Source organism: Gastrolobium bilobum, unplaced genomic scaffold (genome assembly GCF_033153095.1).
Source record: "Gastrolobium bilobum isolate Gb01-03AN ecotype WA unplaced genomic scaffold, APGP_CSIRO_Gbil_v1 utg21577, whole genome shotgun sequence".
In the NCBI taxonomy this organism is placed as follows: domain Eukaryota; kingdom Viridiplantae; phylum Streptophyta; class Magnoliopsida; order Fabales; family Fabaceae; genus Gastrolobium; species Gastrolobium bilobum.
Window position 1 is genome coordinate 62,580 of NW_026899549.1, and position 22,000 is coordinate 84,579.

Here is a 22,000-nt window from a genome sequence, read left to right on the forward strand (position 1 = left end):
TTTATATTAACAGTTAAGTTTATTTATAATCCTGGAATGCTAAAACAAGACTATATTTTTCGATATATGAACTATATATATACCTTGTGTTAAGGTGACCTTTTGTTAAGGTGGATGAAAGCATCAAATTAGTCAATAGTGACCACTCATCGATCCTCGATGTTAAGAAAGTATTGATATGTAAAATTTTTTGGTTAAAATTCGTAGTTTATTGTAATCTTAGAATGGAAAAAAAAAAAAACCCTTTTTTATCACTAATTCACTAATTCACCTTATATACAGTGAAATCCCTCTTTTCTCAAACAGAGAAGTGCTAAACAATTTTCAATACTCATTAATGATCTCGTTAAAGTTGGAAATATTCTGAAAATATAGTCATTGGTATACGGGGAATGAATCAATCATGTTACAGGACCAACTATTTTGTTCGAGCAGAGTGAGATGTGGGCCCACATAAAAAAAAAACAGAAAGCACTGCTTTCAAAGGGAGAGCAAACTTGTTTCCAGCAACATGACAATTGATTTTCCCATAATATATATGTGTGTATATATATATATGTGTATGTGGATAATGCGGATGAACAGTGGTTGTACTTAAGAATTTTCTAAAAACAAATTATGTATTACGAGTACTACATAGTGTATTTCAGAAATTAACTATGTACTGCGGGTAGTATATGAATTTTTACATAATTATTTTTTAAAATATACTATGTACTACACGTAATACATACTTATAATTTTTTGACAGCACCAAACCTTATATACAGTGACATTATATATCATTTTCCACACACATATATATATATATATATATATATATATATATATATATAGAGATTAATATTTCTTATATTGTAGAAAATAAAATTATCTTCTATACAGACATAAAAATATGTAGGACATATATGGTGCCATTTGAAAAGAAGAAAAAAAAATATAAATTTCACATACTTTTACATATGTAAGAAATATTAAAATTATTTACTACAATCCTTATACACAATGGAAAGAAAATAATACAGCAACAAGTCAGCCCCTAAACTAGCAGTCAATCAGCTAACTAACGCTGAATTCCTTAACCCGCCGATGGTCACGTGTTGAGCGACGAGGCCATAGTGCACACCTACGCCCAACTACAACAAGTTAGTTAGATAGAAAAATATAGTTTTTTAATATATATTTTTATGATGAACTAATTATTAAAAGATAGAAAATTTAATTTTAGCAATTAAGGAATGCTAAAAAAATTTAGCAATTAAATGATTTAAACATACTAAATATTTATTTTCATTGATAAAAGGGGCAGGATATTCTTACACCGGTGTAAGAGTTAGAAGTCTTACACTCGATCTTGACCATTGATCCACTTGTATCCAATGGCTCACATTATTAAAAAATTAGATCCCTTAGATATAAGTGGGATCAACGGACAAGATTAAGAGTGTAACTTACACTGGTGTAAAATGATCCTGACCTTGATAAAAATATTGACAAAATATAAATATTCAACTTAACATAGCAAAGCAAGTTTAAATATATGAATAAAATATCTGTATACATTATCTTTGAGTATTTTTAGAAGTAACATCTGCTACTAAAACATTCTTGTTGAATTTATTCCTTAAAAAGTTTTTAAGTCAGACTTTTAAAAAGCTGTGACAACACAATTAATATCGCTGTCACACTGCAATTAATATCCATATGTAGGATAGAATATGTATTTGCTGGGGTAACTAAATCCTACCAAACGCATTCGTAGTCCTCTTCTCATTTCCTCTTACGAGTCTTATCGTTAGTACAAAACCCTAGACAAAAGCACCCACACATTGTTTTTCATTCCATTTTCAAGCCAAAGTCAAATAGATGAGAGAATATAGGTTCGGGTCCGAAACCGTTTTGCGTTACAGGGGCTACTGTTTCATTGGATCATAATATAGGGTTCGAGCCACCCTACGCAACCCATGCCAGGTCCAATTCTTGCTTCATTTTTCATGAAATAATGCCTAAATTGACCTGTTTAATGTAATAACAAAATATATTATATGCATGCATATTGCACTAACATGAAGCTAGAAGAAGAAGCATTTGCTGGAAATGCCAGGTACAAACACCAACATGTCTCTGTGGAAGGCTTTAACTGCCGAAGAGGGAAGCTTTAACGAAGCCATTAAAGGGTGCACCGGTGTTTTCCATGTGACTTTTGACTCCAAGAACCCTGGGGTATATGCTTATTAATTCACACTTTTTTTTCTTTTTCTGGCAATCCTTCAAATTCACACTTGACTTCTAAATATATTACAAAGTTCTAAAGAGTAATTAATATCAATCTTAAACTGATAACTCCCATTATCCCCTGGAATGTATATTGAACTGTCAAAATGATTCTACACTCTGTTTTAGTTTAAAACACGTAATTAAATGATTAATTATTGAGTATTTTCAAGAAAAAAGAACAACGAGGAAGGTTACACTTACAACTTTTTTTTTACAACGTCTTACAACCATATCTTAACACCGTTGATTTCCGCCAATAAACAGTTATCATTTATTGTGAATTAATAATTAAAGAATGAGTTTAATTTGCGAAAATCATAACCGTTGATTGACGAAAATCAACGATGTTAAGATATAGTTGTAAGAGGTTGTAAAAAAAAAGTTGTAAGTATAACTTTTCTCAAAAACAAAACCATAAAATTCTCCGGTATGTTAATTAATTATTAACGCTTATATCCGACATTTTGTGAAATCCTTATCAAGCAGTTACCACTTTGAATATATAGTATTGATGTAAAAAGTTAATTTAATACAAAATTTAAGTTGTTGAATGTAGGTCATATTAATGGTCACAAGAGCTTATAGGATTTAAAGGGTGGATAACATAGAGGCTCACTATATTTGTTAAGATAATTCTTAATATTTAATTATTTATTAATAGAACGAGAGTGATAAGGATTGACATAACTACTACTACTCAGTCAATAGCTTTGATACCATATAAAATATCAGTTCGACCCAAAAACTTAAATTATCAAATAATATGATCATATTAATAATTTTTTATATTAAATTTCTCTAACAACCAAACCAAAATCATGTCCAACACACACCTTCAGCAGTACATTAGAAGAAGTCTCTCTTAACCCAGGAATACCTTGAAAAATCTCTCAAATCAACTAATAATAATTTCCACTACCTGGCATAATTTTACGTGGACCACTTCTTGTTGATCTGCATGTTGCCAAAAGAGTAATGACCGATTTATATCAGATCCATGCAAAACAAATAATATGTTAAGTCAGGGTCACAAGCCTATCACCGCTATCACACGCTTCCTTCTCACGTGCAACGATGGCATGCAAAACAAATAATACTGCACCTCACCCACCACGAGCATTTTCTATTCATGCTCCAAGAAGTGCAACTAATCATGAAAGAAACTAACGCAGTGGGCTTGTTAGTGAATCAGTTAGCTTTCTGTTTATAATGTGTTAAGTTAGTTTCTCTTGTATTCAAGTTGGTTTGGGGAATTAGTAGTTTAGCAGTTGCAGTTCTTGTTTCTGAATTCTGAGTTCATACATATATAGACTTAACACCTCTGTAATAGTTCAGTTTTGCAAATGGGAAAGGATTCGTTTACAAATTTTTTTTATAAATTTTTACAAATTACGTTATCTTCTACTGGTAAAACACGTTATCTTCTATTGGGAGAACGAGAACATGTTATCTTCTCCCGAGTAAAAATAGTGTAATTTGTAAGAGTTTCTAAAAAAAAAAATTATAAATATAACTTGTCCCTTTGCAAATAACGAAATATCTTTAATTTGTGAATCGCTGCGATATTACCTAGATAGCCCTTAAATGTACATTTTTATATAAACATATGGGAACGATAGTGTGAACTAATCAAAGAAATTTTCATACATATGCTGAAGTCGTATTCATAAATTGGCAGGAAATGAGTCCCCATTACTCGATCAAGGCCAATTCGTCGACGAGAGGATCTCTGTCTTGCTCACATATTCCTGTTCGAGCCGTGCATACGAGGCTAATATTGACGAGTTGCAAAATTGGTTAAACAAACATACCCACAGTACGTTGTCCCCACGAAGTAAGTCTTCGGAGCTACTTTAATTACCGTAATTCGTTGACTTCATGCATTGTATTACAGTTATAAAATTTAATGGCTTAAATTCGACACAAATTTAACCTTAGTAATTAAGTGACCACTGTGTGTTATATATTTGAGTCTGCTAGAAAAGACCTATGAGAAAGGCTGTTTAATACCCCAAATAAAAATATTCTCGTAAGGAAAAAGAAAGTATTTGTTATATATATATATATATATATATGTGTGTGTGTGTGTGGGTTATATTTATCTTATGTCGTAGGAAAATGGTTATATCATGTTATAGAAATAAAATTATAAGTGGAACCCACCTCCACTTTGTGTGTGTAGGAAGCTTGTTTATCTTATGTAACATAAGATAAATATATATATATATATATATATATATATATATATATATATATATATATAGTGTTAGGATTATTTTACATCACTATAAGTTATACTCTCAATCTTGATTGTTGATCTTTTTTATATCTAACGGTTCTGATTTATTAGATATTTGAGCCGTTAGATGCAAGCAAATCAATTATCAAGATTTGGTGTAAGATTTATTATTCTTACACAAGTGTATGAATATCTTGCCCCCCACCCCCCACGCACACATATATATATCATTACAGTGGCCTTCATCTCTAACAGCTTGGACTTTTAGGTGAAATATGTTGGCAAAAAAATTAATATATTATTATTTTTTTTAAAAATTAGGAAAATATAGTTGTTTTGAATCAATTTATGAATCTATTACACTTAGTTTCGCCCAATTTAAGTGAAAGTAATATCGCTCAGTTTGGATGAAATACCTTAATTTAGGAGTCTCGCCTAATTTAGGCTAAACAAGTCTCGCCCCATTTGGGTTAGACTCAAGGACCCTATATGAATATTAATTTGATCCTATTTCTTCCCCAAGGACAAGCACAAAACAACACATGCAGAGCAACATTCATCCTTTATTGGGTAACCCCATTTTGTAGAATCTTCACAATCGTATCAAAGAACTCAATTTTCAGTCTCTCAAGAACACTAGGGTCACCCTTTTGGATGATCCTTTTGAGGACTAAAACCGCATGAAATTTCATAGCAATGGAATTTTGCATTTCACAACCCAAAACCCATGTTAGAGAATCCAAAATTTGATCGTTTTCTGCTAAAAGCAGGTTCCCTTCCTCTGTAGGAACCTTAACAAACTGCAATAAACTTAGAGCTTCTTAAAGACCCTCATGAATTTGACTTTTTTAAAACAACCACCCACTATGAAAAAGATCATGGCTTTTGGAACACTTGCCTCTAGCAAATACTTCTTATTCCTCTCGTTCTCTGCAGCAAGCAACTCAAATTTTCTGAGACTCTTGATCTTCAAATTGGTGTCTGTGACTGTGAGGTTTTTGAGAAGCTTAAGGACTTGTATCTTGTTAAGAGGTGGTTTAGGGGTTGGAATTCAATCAATGCCAAGTAAAGCATTTTGGGTGCACCAAGTTTGAATCAAATGTCGAAGGGTGTCATTAGGGGTTAAGTCAGAGTCTCTTGGGAAAGCTTGTTTCGTAATTGGGCATATTGTGTTCTGTTTTGAGAATAGCCAATGTGTCTCGGTCATATGTTATTCCTACTATAACAGTAACAGGATCTTTCATGATTTATAGAGATATTGGGCATATGAAATATTGAGGAACTTCAATTTCATCCATGTGAAACCAAAATAAATACCAAGCTAGTTTGATATTATATATTTTCAATTATAGAGAGAGAAAGTTTGATAATTGATTGGTCTTCAAGTCAGAGTCTAAGTAGCAGTTTGGTGGTCAAAGGAAGAAATAAAAAAATGTTGAAGAAATGAGCCACAATTAAAAGCAAAGAAAATTGTAATGTATAGTCATGTGATATAGGGGATTTGAGGGAAAAAATTAATATATTAGTGTCTTGAGTCTCGTCCAAATGGGGTGAGACTTGTTTCGCCTACATTAGATGAGACTCTTGCAGGTATTTCGCCCAAACTGGGCAAGACTGCTTTAGCCTAAATTGGACAAAATTGAGTGCAATAGATCCGTAAATTAGCTCAAAACAACTATATTTTTGTAATTTTTTATTAAAATAACAATATATTAATTTTTTAGGCCGAGATGTGTTGTATATACATAGGGATTTGCATTTGTCATTTAACATGACACAACATAGTTTCCTACACACACAACATTTTGTGGGGCCTACACTTTTTGAAGAAAAAAGAAAAGAAAAAAACTACAGCACTCAAAACGAATCTCTATAACATTACACAATCATTTTTCCTACAACACAACTCTTATAAAACCCATATACATATAGTAGAAGTAAAATAGATTTAGTCCCACATCATGTATTTCAGGTTGTATGTATCCAGCAATTTTATATATAACATAACCTCTACTGTGCTATACATGGATTTATTCCAATGTTACTTTCATCTATTTTTTCTCCAAATAGTATCTATAGCCTAACAAGAGGAACCTTGATCCGTTTATTTTCACCGGTGAACCACTGTTCATTGTCTTTTCAAATTTTTTCCGGATATTGTCTCCTTGTCATTTTCCGGACGTCTCTTTTGTCTTGGGTTGTCTCTGCATTGTTGCCAGCCCTTTCTCTTCATGAATCGCCATTAGAAACTTGTTGACTGTCGCTCCTACGTTGTTGACCACCACCGTTTGGTGGCTTTTTCAAGTGAACCACCTATTGTTGTGCTCGTCTCAATCATACGGTTCTTCCTGTCAAGGTAGCGTTCCAATAAGATCATTCATCTGCCCTCCCTTCGATTGGTCGACGCGTGGCGGCTCCTTTCTGACAACAACTGATGGATTTTTCTCCCTTCTCCAAGATGGTTCTAGATATTGACTTGTTTTGGTGTTTCAAATTCGTTATTGGTGACACACAGATCCCACTTCTTCCAGTTAGTTTTGTGACATGTCATTTCAGATTTTTTGGTCTTTTTTTGGTGATTATGGATTCTACTCCTGTCTATTTTATTTATGAGTCTCTGACAAGCCCCAAGTCAAATCCTCCAATTTTTACCAATTATATCCTTGCATAGGTTACTGTGGATAAATTGGATGGCTCGAACTATGATTCTTGGTCTTCAGATCTGTAACTTTGGTTGGCTGGGCAGAATTATATGTCTTATCTCACTACTCAGACTGAATCTATTATGGCTGATGAGTGCACATGATGAAAAATGATTGAAGCTCAGTTGTGCAGTCTCATCAAGTGCATTCTTTATCCTTCCATTAAGCAAATTTTTCGGCCTGCAAATACTTGTGAGGATCTTTGGCGTCAAGAAAAGGCCTTCTACACCAATGATACACATTGAGTCTATGGTGTGTGCAAAAGTTAATGTCTACTTTTTCTCCTTATAATTTTGATTGTCCCATGTCTGAGTATTTGGGGAAGCTCAAAGTTTAATTCATGATCTCAATGAACTCCTTCCTTTTACTGGTAATGTTGCTAAGGAACGGGAACGACATAATACTCTTTTTATGTTGTTGACTCTCTCCATATTTGTCCGCCAATCAGGATTAGATTTTGAGGTTTGCTATTGTTCCTACACCAGGGTCTATGATGTCCATTATGCTTAGGATTCAACCTAAGCCTCTACAGCATCAACACATGTTATGCCCAATGTCTCTCCAGTTGACCCTTCTTACTCTTCTGCCCTTGCTTCCTAAGGGTCGGTTACTCTGCTCCCATTGTTGTTAGACCAATCATACTGTTGACCACTGTTGGAAGCTCCATGGCAAGCCATATCAACCTCCTCGGACTGCTCATGTTGCTTAGGCTCATTCTATTGCTCCTGATCCAGGGTTTCCTTCTGCCTCATAACTTTCTGCAACTTTTCTTAATGAATTTTTGACTTGGTGGTCTGAGAAGCAAACATATGGTTCTACTGCCGCCATTGGTCTATCTGGTAATTCTTTTGCTGGGATCTCTCAGTTACAATTCTAGGCCCTTTGACTCTTTATTTTGGGGCTTCTGATTATTTTTTGGTAATAAGTCTTTATTCACCTCTCTTTATACCATTGGTTCCTTCCTTACTATTACTATGGTCAATGGAATTTTGGTCAATCTTATGTGATCGACATGGTTCTTCTCTTCACCAGTTTATCTCTAGATCATGTTATCTATGTTCTTGATTCCTCTTTTAACTTAATTTCCATTAGTCGTTTGACAAAATCCATTGATTGTATGATTTTCTTTACTAAAACTTCTGTCATTTTGCAAGATTGGAGTTTGGGGAAGGTCATTACTAGAGGTTGTGAGTCTCATGGTCTCTATAAAAATTTCCCTCCTTCTTCATTCTGCTATACTGTGGATTCTTCCCTCACTATCTATGCTCGTTTGGGTCATCCAAGTCTTACCAAGCTTCAGAAGATGGTTCCTCATTTATCGTCTCTATCTAGTTTACATTGTGAGTTTTGTTAGTTTGCGAAACATATTCGTACTACGTTCCCGAGTCGTCATTTTCTCCTTTTTCTTCGGTCCATTATGATATTTGGGATTTAGTCATCATCCTTCTTCTTTAGGGTTTAAGTATTTGTTATATTTATTAATGATTATTCCATATGTACTTGGTTATTTTTAATGAAAAATCGTTATGAGTATTTCTTCTTCTATTTTTCAGTTATTTTATAATAAAATCGAAACTTAGTTTGTTATTCCTATTTGTAAATTTTGTAGTGATAATGCATATGAGTACTTATCTCATCAATTTCAGCAATTCTTTTCTTCTCATGACATTCTTCATTAAACATCTTATCCTCATACACCTCAACAAAATGGTGTAGCCGAGATTAAGAATCATCACCTTGTTGAGACTACTCGTGCCTTGTTAATTAATGGCAATGTTCCCTACAAGTTTTGGGGTGATGTTGTTCTTGCCGCATGTTATCTTATCAATCGCATGCCCTCTTCTATTCTTCATCACCAAGTACCTCACTCTGTTTTGTTCCCTCTTCAACCTTTATATCCTTATACCCCATATGTCTTTGGTTCTACGTGCTTTGTTCATCATCTCGGTCCCGACTTGGGCAAACTAGCTCCAAAGTCTCATAAATGTGTTTTTCTGGGTTATCCTCGTTCTCAAAAGGGTTACTGTTGTTACTCTTCGACTCTACGTCGATACTTTATCTCAACAGATGTTTCCTTCTTCGAATCAGTCCTATTTTTTTGGCTCCACTACTACTCCTGTGGACTTTGATTATATTACGTTGGCTCCTTTAAATACCTTCTACTTTTCCTGATCCTGATGTCTAAATCTGCTTCGGTCACCTCTTTTCCTTATGAGTTTCAACTTGTTTCCCTACTTTCGGTTTCTCTCGATGTTTCTGTTGGCTTACATTCGACTGCATCTCCTCCCCCCGACTTTGCTCCCACCTTTGGCTATTAACCTTTCCATTGCTCCCCGTAAAGGTACATGTGATGTTTGTCCTCCAGTCAGGTATTCATCTAACATTAGTTAGCATCGTCTTTCTCCATCATATTTTGCATGCCTTTCTTCTTTGTCTTCTGTTTCTATTGCTAAGACTGCAAGTGAAACACTTTCATATTTCGGATGGAGACAAGCTATGATTGATGAAATTAGTGCTCTTCAGCACAAGGACACATGACATCTGGTCCCTCTTTCATCGGGGAAATCTGTTGTTGGGTGCCGCTGGATTTATACTGTTAAGGTTCATCCCGATGGAAAAGTGGAACGTCTTAAAACCCATTTGGTGGCAAAAGGTTTCAATCAGGTGTTTGGACTAGATTATGGGGAAACATTTTTTCCCTGTGGGGAAGATGTCTTCTTTTCGCCTCTTTATTCCATGGCTGCTATCCACCATTGACCTCTCTATCAACTTGATATTAAGAATGCTTTTCTTTATGGTGATCTTGCGAAGGAAGTTTATATGGAGCAACCTTTTGGGTTTGTTGCTTAGGGAGAGTCAGGACTTGTTTGTCGTTTTCGCAAGTCTCTATATGGTCTAAGTAATCTCCACGAGCTTGATTTGACAGAAGCAGTGTTGTTCAATAATTTGGTATGACTCGGAGTGAGGCTGATCATTCTCTCTTTTATCATCATTCAGCTTCCTGGTCTATCTACTTGGTAGTGTATGTTGATGATATTATCATCATAGTCAGTGATAATCATGGGATCTTGGAAAACTTTGATATTTCTTAGAATCAAGATGGCCCAATCTAAAGATGGAATTGTGATATCTCAGAGGAAATATACTCTGGATATTCTTAAAGAGACTACATTGTTAAATTCTAAGTCTATTGATACCCCTATGGATCCAAGTGTCAAGCTTCTATCGAATCAGGGGGAACCTTTTTTAGATCTTGTAAGGTATAGAAGATTGGTTGGAAAACTAAACTACCTCGCAGTCACGCGGCTTGACATTTTATTTGCAGTTAGTATGGTAAGTCAGTTTCTTAATTCCCCATGTCAAGAACACTGAAATGTCATCATTCGTATTCTCAAGTATATCAAGGCATCTCCAGGAAAATGCCTTGAATATGAAGATAAAGGTCGTGTTAGAGTTGTCGGATACTCTGATGCTAATTGGCCGGTTGTCCTACTAATAGGAGATCTACTACTTGAGTATTCGTTGGAGGAAACTTGGTTTCCTAGAAAAGTAAGAAGCATAATATAGTTGCTAGATCAAGAACTGAAGCAGAGTATCGCTCCATTTAGAATATAGTTACAACAACAACATGCATAAAGAATATAGATAAAACTATATATTCAGCTAATTATACACATTAGAGGGCTTGAATCATCGTTTCTACTTGAAGTCATATAACTATTTAAAAACGTCACATGAGTTTATATTCTAATCTTAATAATGTATTTATGAATCAAATAAGAAATAAAATATTCAAATCATATATAACAGTCAATATTTATGATTAACTGTAAAGATTATATATTATCTTAGCGATTGAGTTTATTTTTAATTCTGGAAGGCTCAAACTAGACAATGTTTTTCTATATATGAATTAGTTACCCTGTATTAGTAAGCCTCAAATTAGTCACTAGTTATCACTCATTGAAGCTCAATGTTAAGAAAGTATTTTGTAATTGTTTAAGGGAAACATATTGAAAAGTATTATGGAATTTTACTATACATTTTGTTATAATTGATAACTTATTCTAGTCATAATTAAAATAAAATAACTATTTGTTTAATCAAAACCTAAAAAGAAAAAAAGTATGATAATCAGCTTTCAATATATATATATATATATGGGTTCGCTTTTTCTGCAGTTACTGCAGATAAGTTATCTGCAGTAAACCCAATACGACGTTGTTTTGGGGCAAAAATCTTGGTGTTTTTGTAATTTTAATTTATTTTAGGGTTATAATAGTCTTTATATTTATAATTTTTTAAGATTTCAATATCAAAATGACGTCGTTTTGGGAATAAATGCAGATAACTTATCTGCAATAACTGCAGAAATATTTTTTCCTATATATATATATATATATATATATATATATATATATATATAGACACACACACACACACTTTACTACCACTTTTGTGTCATTGGATGTGTTGGAATGTATTCCTCTATTAATGCTTGGTGGCTGAGCATGAACTACATTTATTGGTGCATGGCTCAATGTATGAATAATCACCCAAATAAATGCTAACTACCTCATAAATGATGAAGATTCTAAAAGAAGGTGAAAGGATTCGTATCACCTATATAAAGATATGAAAACCTTTGTAAAAGTTGAGAAAGAGAGAGAAAGACTTTGTATGAGAAAATCCTCTAAAGAAAAGTTTAAAAGACTGACCTCTTTAGAGAAGAACTTTATAACCACCATTAATCATGAAGTTTGAATATACCTCTAATGTGACTAGTGGAAGATTTCCTAGACTAGATCCCATGGTTTTTACTCCTCGGCAATAAAAGATGTTTTCCACGTTAAAACTTGTTATGTTCTCTGCTCCATCTCTTTATTTTTTGCATTTTCTTGGATGACTTGCTGATAGTAGACCGACCTCCAAGTGCTGAGCTATGAGCTCCACTTGACGACCTGTGATTGCTTCCTCACTGATTGAAGGACCCTATCCTAACAGTGGTATCAATCCTCAGTGCTAAGATTCATGAAGGTAAGAATGAAAGAAATTGAATAGAAAGGAGACAACCATGATACGAATAGTATATTGATAAAAATCCTATTTGAGCATGTGCTGCAGTTGACCAACGCCCACGAATTATCGACAAAGTTGGAGTCTACGATATAGAAGAAAACTCCTTGGAACAAAGTGTATTTAGTATGCTGACTTGTGAAGCTCGAATATAAGGAAGACGTGAGCATAATAGAAAATCTCAATGCTTACAAAGGTGTTGTGAATCAGCTAGCTAAAGTCGAGATGAAAATAGATGATTAATTATAAGCTATGCTACTCCTTAGTTTGCTGTAAGAAAATTGGGATACTCTGGTAGTGATTTTGAGCAACTTGGCTCCAAAGCCAAGATTGACAATGGACATTGTGACTGTCAACCTCTTCGATGAGGAGCCCAGAAGAAGAAAGCAAGGCGTATTCAGCACGTCCGAGGGGAACGTTGCTGAGAACAAGGGAAAGTTTGACTTCGGGGAAAAGTAAGAGTTAAGGTCGAGATAAATGTAGAGACCGGTCTAGGCTGAACTATGAGCTAACTTGCTTATATTGTGGGAAACCTGCACACAAGAAGGCAGATTGTCAGAATCTGAAGAAAGACCAGAAGAGCGGCAATGTCAAGCCGGACTAGATAGAGCCCAAGAAGAAATAAGACAAGAGCACACTGATGTCGAGGTCTTCCTCCTAGGTAAGGATAATTTTCTAAATGTTGCTTATGATGTTTATGCCTGGATTGTTGATTCAAGTGCCTCATTCTATGTCACTCCACACAAGTGCTTTTCTCTTCCTATAGAAGTGGTGACTTCAGAGTTGTGAAGGTGGAAAACTATGTCACCAGTAAGCTTGTTGGGGTTGGTGATATGACCTTGACCATGAATACCAGTTGTCAAATGTACTGAAAGAGGTGAGACATACGCCTCAACCTAATCTCGGTAGGAAAGCTGCTAGATGATGTCGGGTTAGTAAATTATTTTGGTGCAGGAAGATGGAAGCTGGCAAAATGGAACTTGCTGGTTGCTTGAGGCAAGAAAGAAGGATCCTTATATGTAATGGAAGGAAAAATGAACAGTGGAGAAGCCAACGCTATATATGATGGACATAACATGGAGTTTCGCACAAGCATCTCAGCCACATGAGCAAAAAACAACTTTAAATTCTGAACAGGAAAGGACTCTTGATTGGGTTAAAAGGGCATAAATTGGAGAGCTGTATGCACTACCTTGCTGGAAAGTAGCACCACCAGGTTTCATTAGTAAGACTAAATTAGCCTATACAGCGCACATATATTCTTGACTCGACTACACGATGTCTGTTCCATGTCGAAAAGAACACACAATAAGGCTCAATACTTTCTTTCCTTTATTGACGACCACTCCTAAAAGCTGTGGGTTTATTTGTTGTGTTCCAAAGATCAGATACTTCAAGCCTTTAAAGAATTCTACGCTATGGTAGAACGAGAGATTGACAAGAAGCTGAAAGTAGTTTAATTTGCGAATAAGAGAGAATATTGCCGCTTTTCGATGCTTATTGTTGAGCGGCAGGAATCAGATTGGAGAAGATGCCCCCAAAGACATCTCAATTAAATGAAGTAGCTAAGAGGGAGGGTGAACCAGACTATCGAGGAAATAATTTGGAGTATATTATCCATTACTGGGTTACAAAATTCTTTATGGGGATAGGCCATCAGGACTGTAGTCGACCTCATGAATCTATCACCATCAAGACCCCTTGAAGGAGAAATTCAAATAAAGTATGGAAATGACATAAAGCATCTTATGATCATTTCCATATGTCGACTGTAGTTGACGATATGCTTATTGTAGGGAAAGACAAGTCCAAGATATCGCCTTGAAGAAGGCGTTGAGCATGTCCTTCTCAATGAAGGACCCTAGCCCTCAAAGTAGATATTAGGAATTAAAATTATAAGATTCTTTCATTGAAAAGTATTACGACTTTTCCAAGAAAAATACATTGAGAAAATTTTGAATAAATTTAGCACGGATCAAGCCAAGACAATAAGCATCCCTCTAGCTAAAATATAAAATTAAGCCAGAGACAATATAAGAGCTCTTATTAAGAAAATGATGAAATGTTAAAAATCCTGTACAAGTCCGTTGTCAGAAGCTTGATGTACATAATGGTATGTTCAGTTAGGATGGTGAGCCGGTATTTGTCAAATCCCTGCAAAAAACACTGGGAAGGTGTCAAATGGATCTTCAAGTATCCTAAAGGAACAACAAATCTATGCCTCTGATTTGGAGAAGGTAAGACTGAGCTGGAAGACTTTACAAATGCTGATTTAGGGGGAGATGTTGACTCAAGAAAGTCGATGATGGGTTTTTGATGACATTTGCAGGAGGAGCTATCTCTTGGCAATCAAAACTTGAGAAATATGTGGCACTTTCGATGACCAATGCCAAATACCTATTGCAACATTAGTATGTAAGGGGATGACGTGGATGAAAAAATTCCTCTTTGAACTCGACCGTGAACAAGAAAAGTACGAGTTGAAGTGTGAAAATCAAAGTGCAATTCACTTGGCAAAGAACTCGACTTATCACTCCCGTACTAAACATATAGAAGTGAGGCAACACTGGATCCAGGATATGTTAGAGGAAAAAAAGCTTGAACTTATCAAACTGTACACTAACCTGAATTAGTTCGATATGATGACAAAGTCGATGTTAGCAAGGAAGTTTGAAGATTGCTATCAAGATGTCGGGTTGTTGGACCCGACGCATTAAAGTTGGAAGGGAAGATTTGATGGAGTGTGTTCTTCCATTGATATTTGGTGGTTAAGCATACGCTACATTTATTTATGCATGACTCAATGTCTGAATAACCGCTCCAATAAATGCTACCTACCTCTTCTATGATGAAGATTCTAGAAGAAGGTGAAAGGTTTCACCTCATTATATAAAGATACGAAAATCTTTGTAAAAGGTTAGAGAGAGAGAGATTTTGTGTGAGAAAATCCTCCGAAGAGAAGTTTGAGAGAGTGACATATTTAGAGAAGAACTTTGTAAGTACCATTTGATGGTGAAGTTTGAATATACCTCCAGTGTGACTGGGGAAGCTTGAATCTTTTTAATCCCATTATTATCATAATGGAAGATTTTCTAGAATAGGTCCCGTGATTTTTACTCATCTGCATTATAGGAGGTTTTTCATGTTAAAACTTGTGTTTTCTTCTCCATCTCTCTATTTTATGCATTTTCTTGTTTCTGCTTTGGACCGACCTACTGATAGTATATCGACCTTCAAGTGCTAAGCTGCGAGCTTCACTTAACGACCTGTGATTGCTTTTGTGCTGATATAGGGACCCCATCTCAAAAAAAAGTGTGATTGATTTTTGTTCTCAAAAAATGATGTCACAGGTGTTGAAGGTTACACTAACTCTGATGGGGCTGGAGATAAAACAACAAGGCATTCCACATATCAGGCTATTTCACCTTCGTGGAAGATAATTTAGTTACTTGGAAAAGCAAGAAACAGAAAGTAGTAACAAGATCAAGTGCAGAAGCTGAATTTCGAGGTATGGATCAAGGAGTATGTGAGCTATTGTGGGTTAACAGCGTATTAAAAGACTTGGAAATTTGTTATGACAAACTAATGAATCTCCATTGTGATAACAAGGCTGCCATTGGAATAGCAAATAATCCTGTGCAACATGACCGAACCAAACATGTGGAGATTGACCGATATTTTATCAAGGAGAAGCTAGTTCAGAAAATTATACAGTTGCCATTTGTTAAGTCAGAAGATCAATTAGTTGATACACTTACTAAAGCTGTTTCCAGAAGAGTTTTTCAAGGTGCAATTGACAAGTTGAACATGATTGACATCTATGCTCCAACTTGAGGGGGAGTGTTGAGTTGTATATTTTTTATAATTGAAAAGATTTAATTTCTGATTTGATTGACCAATTTATGTAGCAATTAAAGAGAATTCGTTACATGTAAAGATTGTAGGAATTATGTGGAGAGATTTTATGAGTTTTAATTTCCTGATTATTTGTAATTTTTTCGTTGATTTATGGCTGATTTGTATCATGATTTATGACTGATTTGTAACTCTGATACTATGTATATAATGACCTCTATTGAGGTAGAAGAAATACAAATGAATTACTATTATATAGAGTTGCTTGATTTTTAACATATATATAGACCTTTTTAAATTGGAAAATGCTTGTGACATATCGTTGTCAGGAGGAGTAGCTGAGGTAGCAGACTGCATGTGTGGAGCATTCATGGTGAAAATTGTGCAAATGTCATTAATTTCTTGGCAGCTATTAGGTGGCAAACTTTTAAGCTCAGAGCAACATCAACCACAAAAGCTGGTTAGGCTCATCTTACATCTTACTGTTTATCTTTAAAATAAATAAGTAAAAATATATTTATTTTTAATTTAACAGAATATACCATGATTATTATTGACTGAATAATCTTACAGTAAATATACTTTCAAAACATATTTACACTAGAAACTTCATAACCTTACTTCCCTCCCTTTCTTTTCTCTCAATCCTCGAACAAGGACAAAAGAGCATAATATAAAACCAAATTAATTGTGGCAGGATGACAATAAAGAAAACAAAATAAAAAGCTATAAATCAAATTTTACCTTAATGTGGTTTTTGTAGTATCCCTTCACTACAGGGTTTGTGAAGAAATCATCTTCAGAATTTACAGACTGGCCCTGACTCCTTGCCCAGTCCACATATTGTTTCTTTCCTCCTAAGTTATTATAATTATTCACCAAACTTAACACCAGCTTGAGACCATATCTTCTGGCTTCAGATATTACGAAGTCCAACCCCTTCAATTATGAATTAAAGAAAGCAGAGTACGTAACACAAATCAAACAAATAAGAGTGCACAGCACAGCAACTAGACAAAAAAAAAATAATGCAAACAAATAAACAAATTGAAGTGCACGGTTAGAAAAATATAATATAAAATTATTAAGAGAAGAAATTTTTATTATTTTATATTAAATTACATACCTATATTATATTTCTTTAACATTATTAAGTACTGCATTAAAGATTGAAGAAATGGTGATGAAGACTAACCTGGAACATGTCCTCATTGTAGGATCCAGGAGAGTATTGTAGGGGTTTATATCCACCATCACTGAAAGCCCATGTTCTGGCTATGTTAAGTCCATGGTTTGTTGCCTCTTGAAAAGCAGATGACACCTTGTTTCTCTGAGATGGATCAGAGGCCACATACATTAGCCAATAGGCATTAAAACCATTAGCATAGTAGGGACTACCATTCAACATAAGCTGCACTCCTCTTGCTTTCACAAACCCATCATCTCCTTCTACTAATTGGAGCAAAATCCCATGTTCTAGTATAGTATAGAGAACTAAAAAGACCAGAAAAAAACGATGCTTCATCATTCTGCGCTCCTCTTAATGCAGTGTAGGATGTTTCAACTTCTAAAACGCACTGAAGCCAATATAAGGAGCTTATTTTCTATTTTCTCTTGAGGACATATTCTTTGCCCAAAAATAAAAAGACGTGGAATATGAGTAGAAATAAATATAAAGATAAAAATATTATTTTTTGTTATATTTAATAAATAAAAAGTACCGAATACTTTATTATCTTGGAACATCGAAAATATTTTTCAATATAAGAACCATTTGTAGTTTATAACGGTAAGTGTCTTTATGTTTGATAGTAAAATATATATGGAAAATTAATTTCTCATTTAATATAAAATAAACTCATTTTTTTACATTCAGATATTGAGTGGTGGGACCAATTTATATTTTTTTTCTCTTCTCTATTCTCTTTCTTCTCTTTTATACATGTGAGTTGTGAGTATAAGAAAATATATTTATCTCATGTAAAATGAGATAAACAATTTTCAATATATATTTAAAAAAGAAATAGATGGTGTAATCACGTAAACATAATCTTTTTCACCAGTGACTAATGTTGATCGAAATGCCAGAACACTACACTCTAAATTAACGTTGTCTTTAAGTAAAAGGAAAGGACAGAGGGGATTGTGGATGCAGTGGATTTGTATAGAACCAGAGACTATCACGAGTCACTGTCACACTGTACATGTAATGACTCATAACCACAACCATGGAAAAAGGTGTGGTTACAAAAATAATTTGCCTTGTCCATACAAAATTATTGCCCCGTGATGTGAATTGATTACTGTGGCATGGAAATAGAATTATGGACGCATCCCACTGCCCAAATGACATTAACATTGTTAAGCGTGAGATACAAGCTCTGGAACACGTCAATCAGTGGGATATTTTTTTAATACAACAGGTGCACCAAATTTTTTTTGAAATGACATAAAGAAGAATATAAAAAAACAATAGATTAAAGTGAAATTTTTTTATCTATTTTAATAAAGAAAAAATGTATCTTATTTTAAAGTATATAAAGTTGTATTATTTGAGAGAAGAGATAGATGATACTAAAGAGAATGAACAAAAAAAATAAAAATATAAGTCTCATCTTTTTATGAAAATAAAATGATACAATTTATATCATTTAAAAAGAAAAATATTTTTTCGCTTTAATAAATAAGTATATCGAATTCGATACCCCAAATTTACCAAAAGTTTGCTCCAATTAGTGACTCCACTTCGAAGTGTTTTCTTACCTTCCAGGGACGCTACACTCGCACACGGCACCGTCACAAAAAGTAACTACTTCCAAAGAAAATTAAATCAAATTTTTATTCTACAAATATGTTGGTGAGATAATGACTCCTATTGACTGAATTAATAAGTTCATATATTGAAACATTACCTTTCATAGTTTTTTTTTCCCTTAATTCTTCTCATATTATTAGAGAATAATATAAATCATTAAAAAAATCTTCATCCAATAATTTTGAGTTAAAGTAATATTAGAGCTTCAGTGATTATAAGGTCACTAGTTTGATCTTTACCACCTCTACTTTCAAGTATAATGAAATAAAAAGCACAAAAAGTAAACCAAAAATTAGACCTGTGCAATATCCACGCTTCAAGCTCATAAAGGGCTCTCATGCGTGAGGGAGTGTGTTAGAGAATAATATAAATCATTAAAAAGACCATCACCCAACACCTTAAGATTTTGGGTTAAAGTGGTTCTTTACAAATATTTCATGAAATAATTTTATCTTCTATATATACATAAAATTAAATGGGATTCACGTGGAGTTATATGAAGAAAAAAAAAGAGAAAAAAATATGGGTCTCGTATATTTTTATGTGTGTAGGAAATAATTTTATTACCTACAATAAAAGCGACGTTAAATCCTATTGTTTTATTGTATCCATTGTTTTATGGGTTACCCAATTAATCTGATTCGAGTTAGATATGATCACATAAGCTCAAATAATTTCTTACCATTTAAATCACGAGGTTGGTGTTACCTTGTATAGTTATTAACTGGAAGAATGAGAAACCCAAGTTTTTGGGATTGAAAGCAGTGTTTTAAAAATCGGCTTGAATCGGCCGAGTCGATCCGATTCTTAGTGACTTTGTGGATTCTATGATCCGAGCAATCATTTAAACTGATTATGAAGTCAATTCAGTTTGGACCGGTTGATTTGACCGAGACTCGGTGATCCGGATGATTAGGGTTAGATCGATTGAACACCCTTCCCCCCTTTTGTAAATTTTTTTTTTTGGTAAATCTTTTTTTTTTGGTTGTTGAGAACTCTTGAATTAAATCATGCTCATATTTTGTGATAAATATGATTAAAGAGTAAAGTAAAAATAAGAAGGTACTTTACATTAGTGCAGTTCGTTTATGTAATTCAGTTGCATCTTATAATAATCTGAAGAAGTTAAGTGGAGATAAACACTAATGGTCTCATTTCAACAGTGAACACTTTTTCCTTAGTGTATATTTCATACCTATAATTTGTTATCGTAATTTAGTTTATCTGTGTTTTGTCAAGGCACAAAAAGTGCATTTAGCTTACATTGCAATTTTAATCTAATATTAGGATATAGTCTAGAATTAAAAATTCAGAAGTATATAATATTTGCTATCATTGAGAATCAATTTATTTTTTGAAGCTCATTGATAGTTTTTTATATGAATTTTTAATATAAGTAATATGTTTATATTTTTTTAATATGTAAACAGTAAATCTGATTGAATCCGGTTGAACTAATAATTGAGAGTGACGTAATACTTTAATCAAGTCAATCCCAATTTTAAAACACCGATTGAAAGGTCTCAACTGCGAGGAAGTTTGGAGTAAGGTAGCCTTCTTTTTTGGGACTGGAACGCCTATTGTTAAATTGAATTGAGTTCATAACATTTTTTACAACAGTTATTTAGTATTGATTTCAATTTCTAAGGATAAACTGAATCTCGTCAAAGAGTTATTAAGGACGACATTGTAGATTATCTTCATTCTTCTCCATTAGGGAAGCTAATCCTCATGCTAGCCTCTAATGTAGTTGTAGACTAAGAAAAACACAACGAATAAAGTGGTAGACAAAAATGACAGTAAAATTATAGAGGAATCAAAACATCTCAGCAATAATGTAAAAAAATATAATATAAAATTATTAATTGGACTTCATCAAATTCAAATTATTATATAAAACAACTTCCAAGTTCCAACAATAACGCTAATAACGATCATTAAAATTTAGTATAAAATACACAATAATGATAATTACCTTGCATTTTTCCCCTTACCAATTATCAACTTAATAGACAATACAATTTTTTAATAACAAAAAAAGTTAATAAATGTTAGAGATAAAATCATTAAAAAACAATTCACATAATAACTTAAACTTTTAAAATAATAACTCTATTTTTATCAAGGCCATCTCTGCTGCTCATACAAATGCCATAAAAATAAAAAAATAAACATGAGAAAAATAAATAAAATGAAAGAGACGTATGTTTATAAGCGTTGGTAATGACGTTGTTTAGGTATGTACCAAAAAAAAATGACGTTGTTTAGGTCTTTTTTGGGTCATTTATAAGCATTCGCGGGTTTGACAAACTTGCATATTTCGGAACTGACAATTACAAGCACAGTAATTAAATAACTTGCTTTTTTTTTTTTAGGTTGATTTTCATTTTAGTGGAAGTCTGGTTTTTAATGATGTAGCTGGGTCTCCTTTCCCGTAGTTGTTCTAGTGGTTTAGTCTGTTTCCTATTCTAGTTTTAAAAAAAGTTTACAAACAAAAAAGAAGAGTCCAATACTTTCTATTCAGTTTACAAGATCCATCACCATCATCCCACAGCTAAAAGAAGAAAAAGAGTGAAATGCGTAATTGTATATGCATTTCACACAGCTAAGAGTCCAATGCTTTATCATTATCTTCAAAATCCCTTTTTGTTTTATCAACTACTACACCTAATCTACTAAATTTACAACATCTGATTAGCACATCACATATATTGTTAAATTAAATTTAAACCTATCATAATAAAATTTAAATTAAATCTTTACTATTGTTTGTAAAACTCTTACGTTACTTAACATTTTTTTCTTTCCTCAATTTTTTTTTCTTTATATAGTTTAAGGGTTTTCTTTCATGTTATAGGAGAGGAATTATCTTATGTTGTGAGATAAATTAAGTGGGGCCCACAAATTTTAAAAAAAAAAGAAAAAAGAAAAAAAGTGAGACACATCTCCTCCACGCATCAATATATACGCGCGTATACATATGTGAGGCAAACTTTTAAGACACATTGATCTTCCTTTTTAAAAAATGCGGTCACT

The 22,000-nt window shown here is 33.6% G+C and overlaps 1 protein-coding gene across 4 annotated transcripts; it reads right to left on the reverse strand.

Annotated features, from left to right (window-relative positions):
• Nucleotides 1-957: 957 nt before the first annotated feature.
• Nucleotides 958-17,768, reverse strand: LOC133291354 (mannan endo-1,4-beta-mannosidase 7-like). 4 transcript variants are annotated; one of them, XM_061489606.1, is made up of 3 exons: nt 17,345-17,768; nt 16,894-17,088; nt 958-1,126 (listed from the first exon to the last, which is right to left on the reverse strand). In XM_061489606.1, exons 1-3 carry the CDS (start codon nt 17,675-17,677, stop codon nt 1,094-1,096), a joined length of 561 nt encoding a protein of 186 aa, XP_061345590.1. In that variant the 5' UTR covers nt 17,678-17,768; the 3' UTR covers nt 958-1,093. The 4 variants fall into 4 exon arrangements, with proteins under 4 accessions (XP_061345590.1, XP_061345587.1, XP_061345589.1 ...); XM_061489603.1 differs by having other exon boundaries at nt 958-1,136; XM_061489605.1 differs by lacking the exon at nt 958-1,126 and adding an exon at nt 2,112-2,218.
• Nucleotides 17,769-22,000: the final 4,232 nt, after the last annotated feature.

What these genes read in the sequence shown, in the direction of transcription:
- LOC133291354 (XM_061489603.1), bottom strand. Translation starts at nt 17,677, where the DNA reads ATGATGAAGCATCGTTTTTTTCTGGTCTTTTTAGTTCTCTATACTATA. An exon ending in ACAATGAGGACATGTTCCAG is followed by an intron (nt 17,089 to 17,344) that starts GTTAGTCTTCAT and finishes TCATAATTGAAG; the next exon opens with GGGTTGGACTTCGTAATATC. An exon ending in ACTACAAAAACCACATTAAG is followed by an intron (nt 1,137 to 16,893) that starts GTAAAATTTGAT and finishes AACTTGTTGTAG; the next exon opens with TTGGGCGTAGGTGTGCACTA.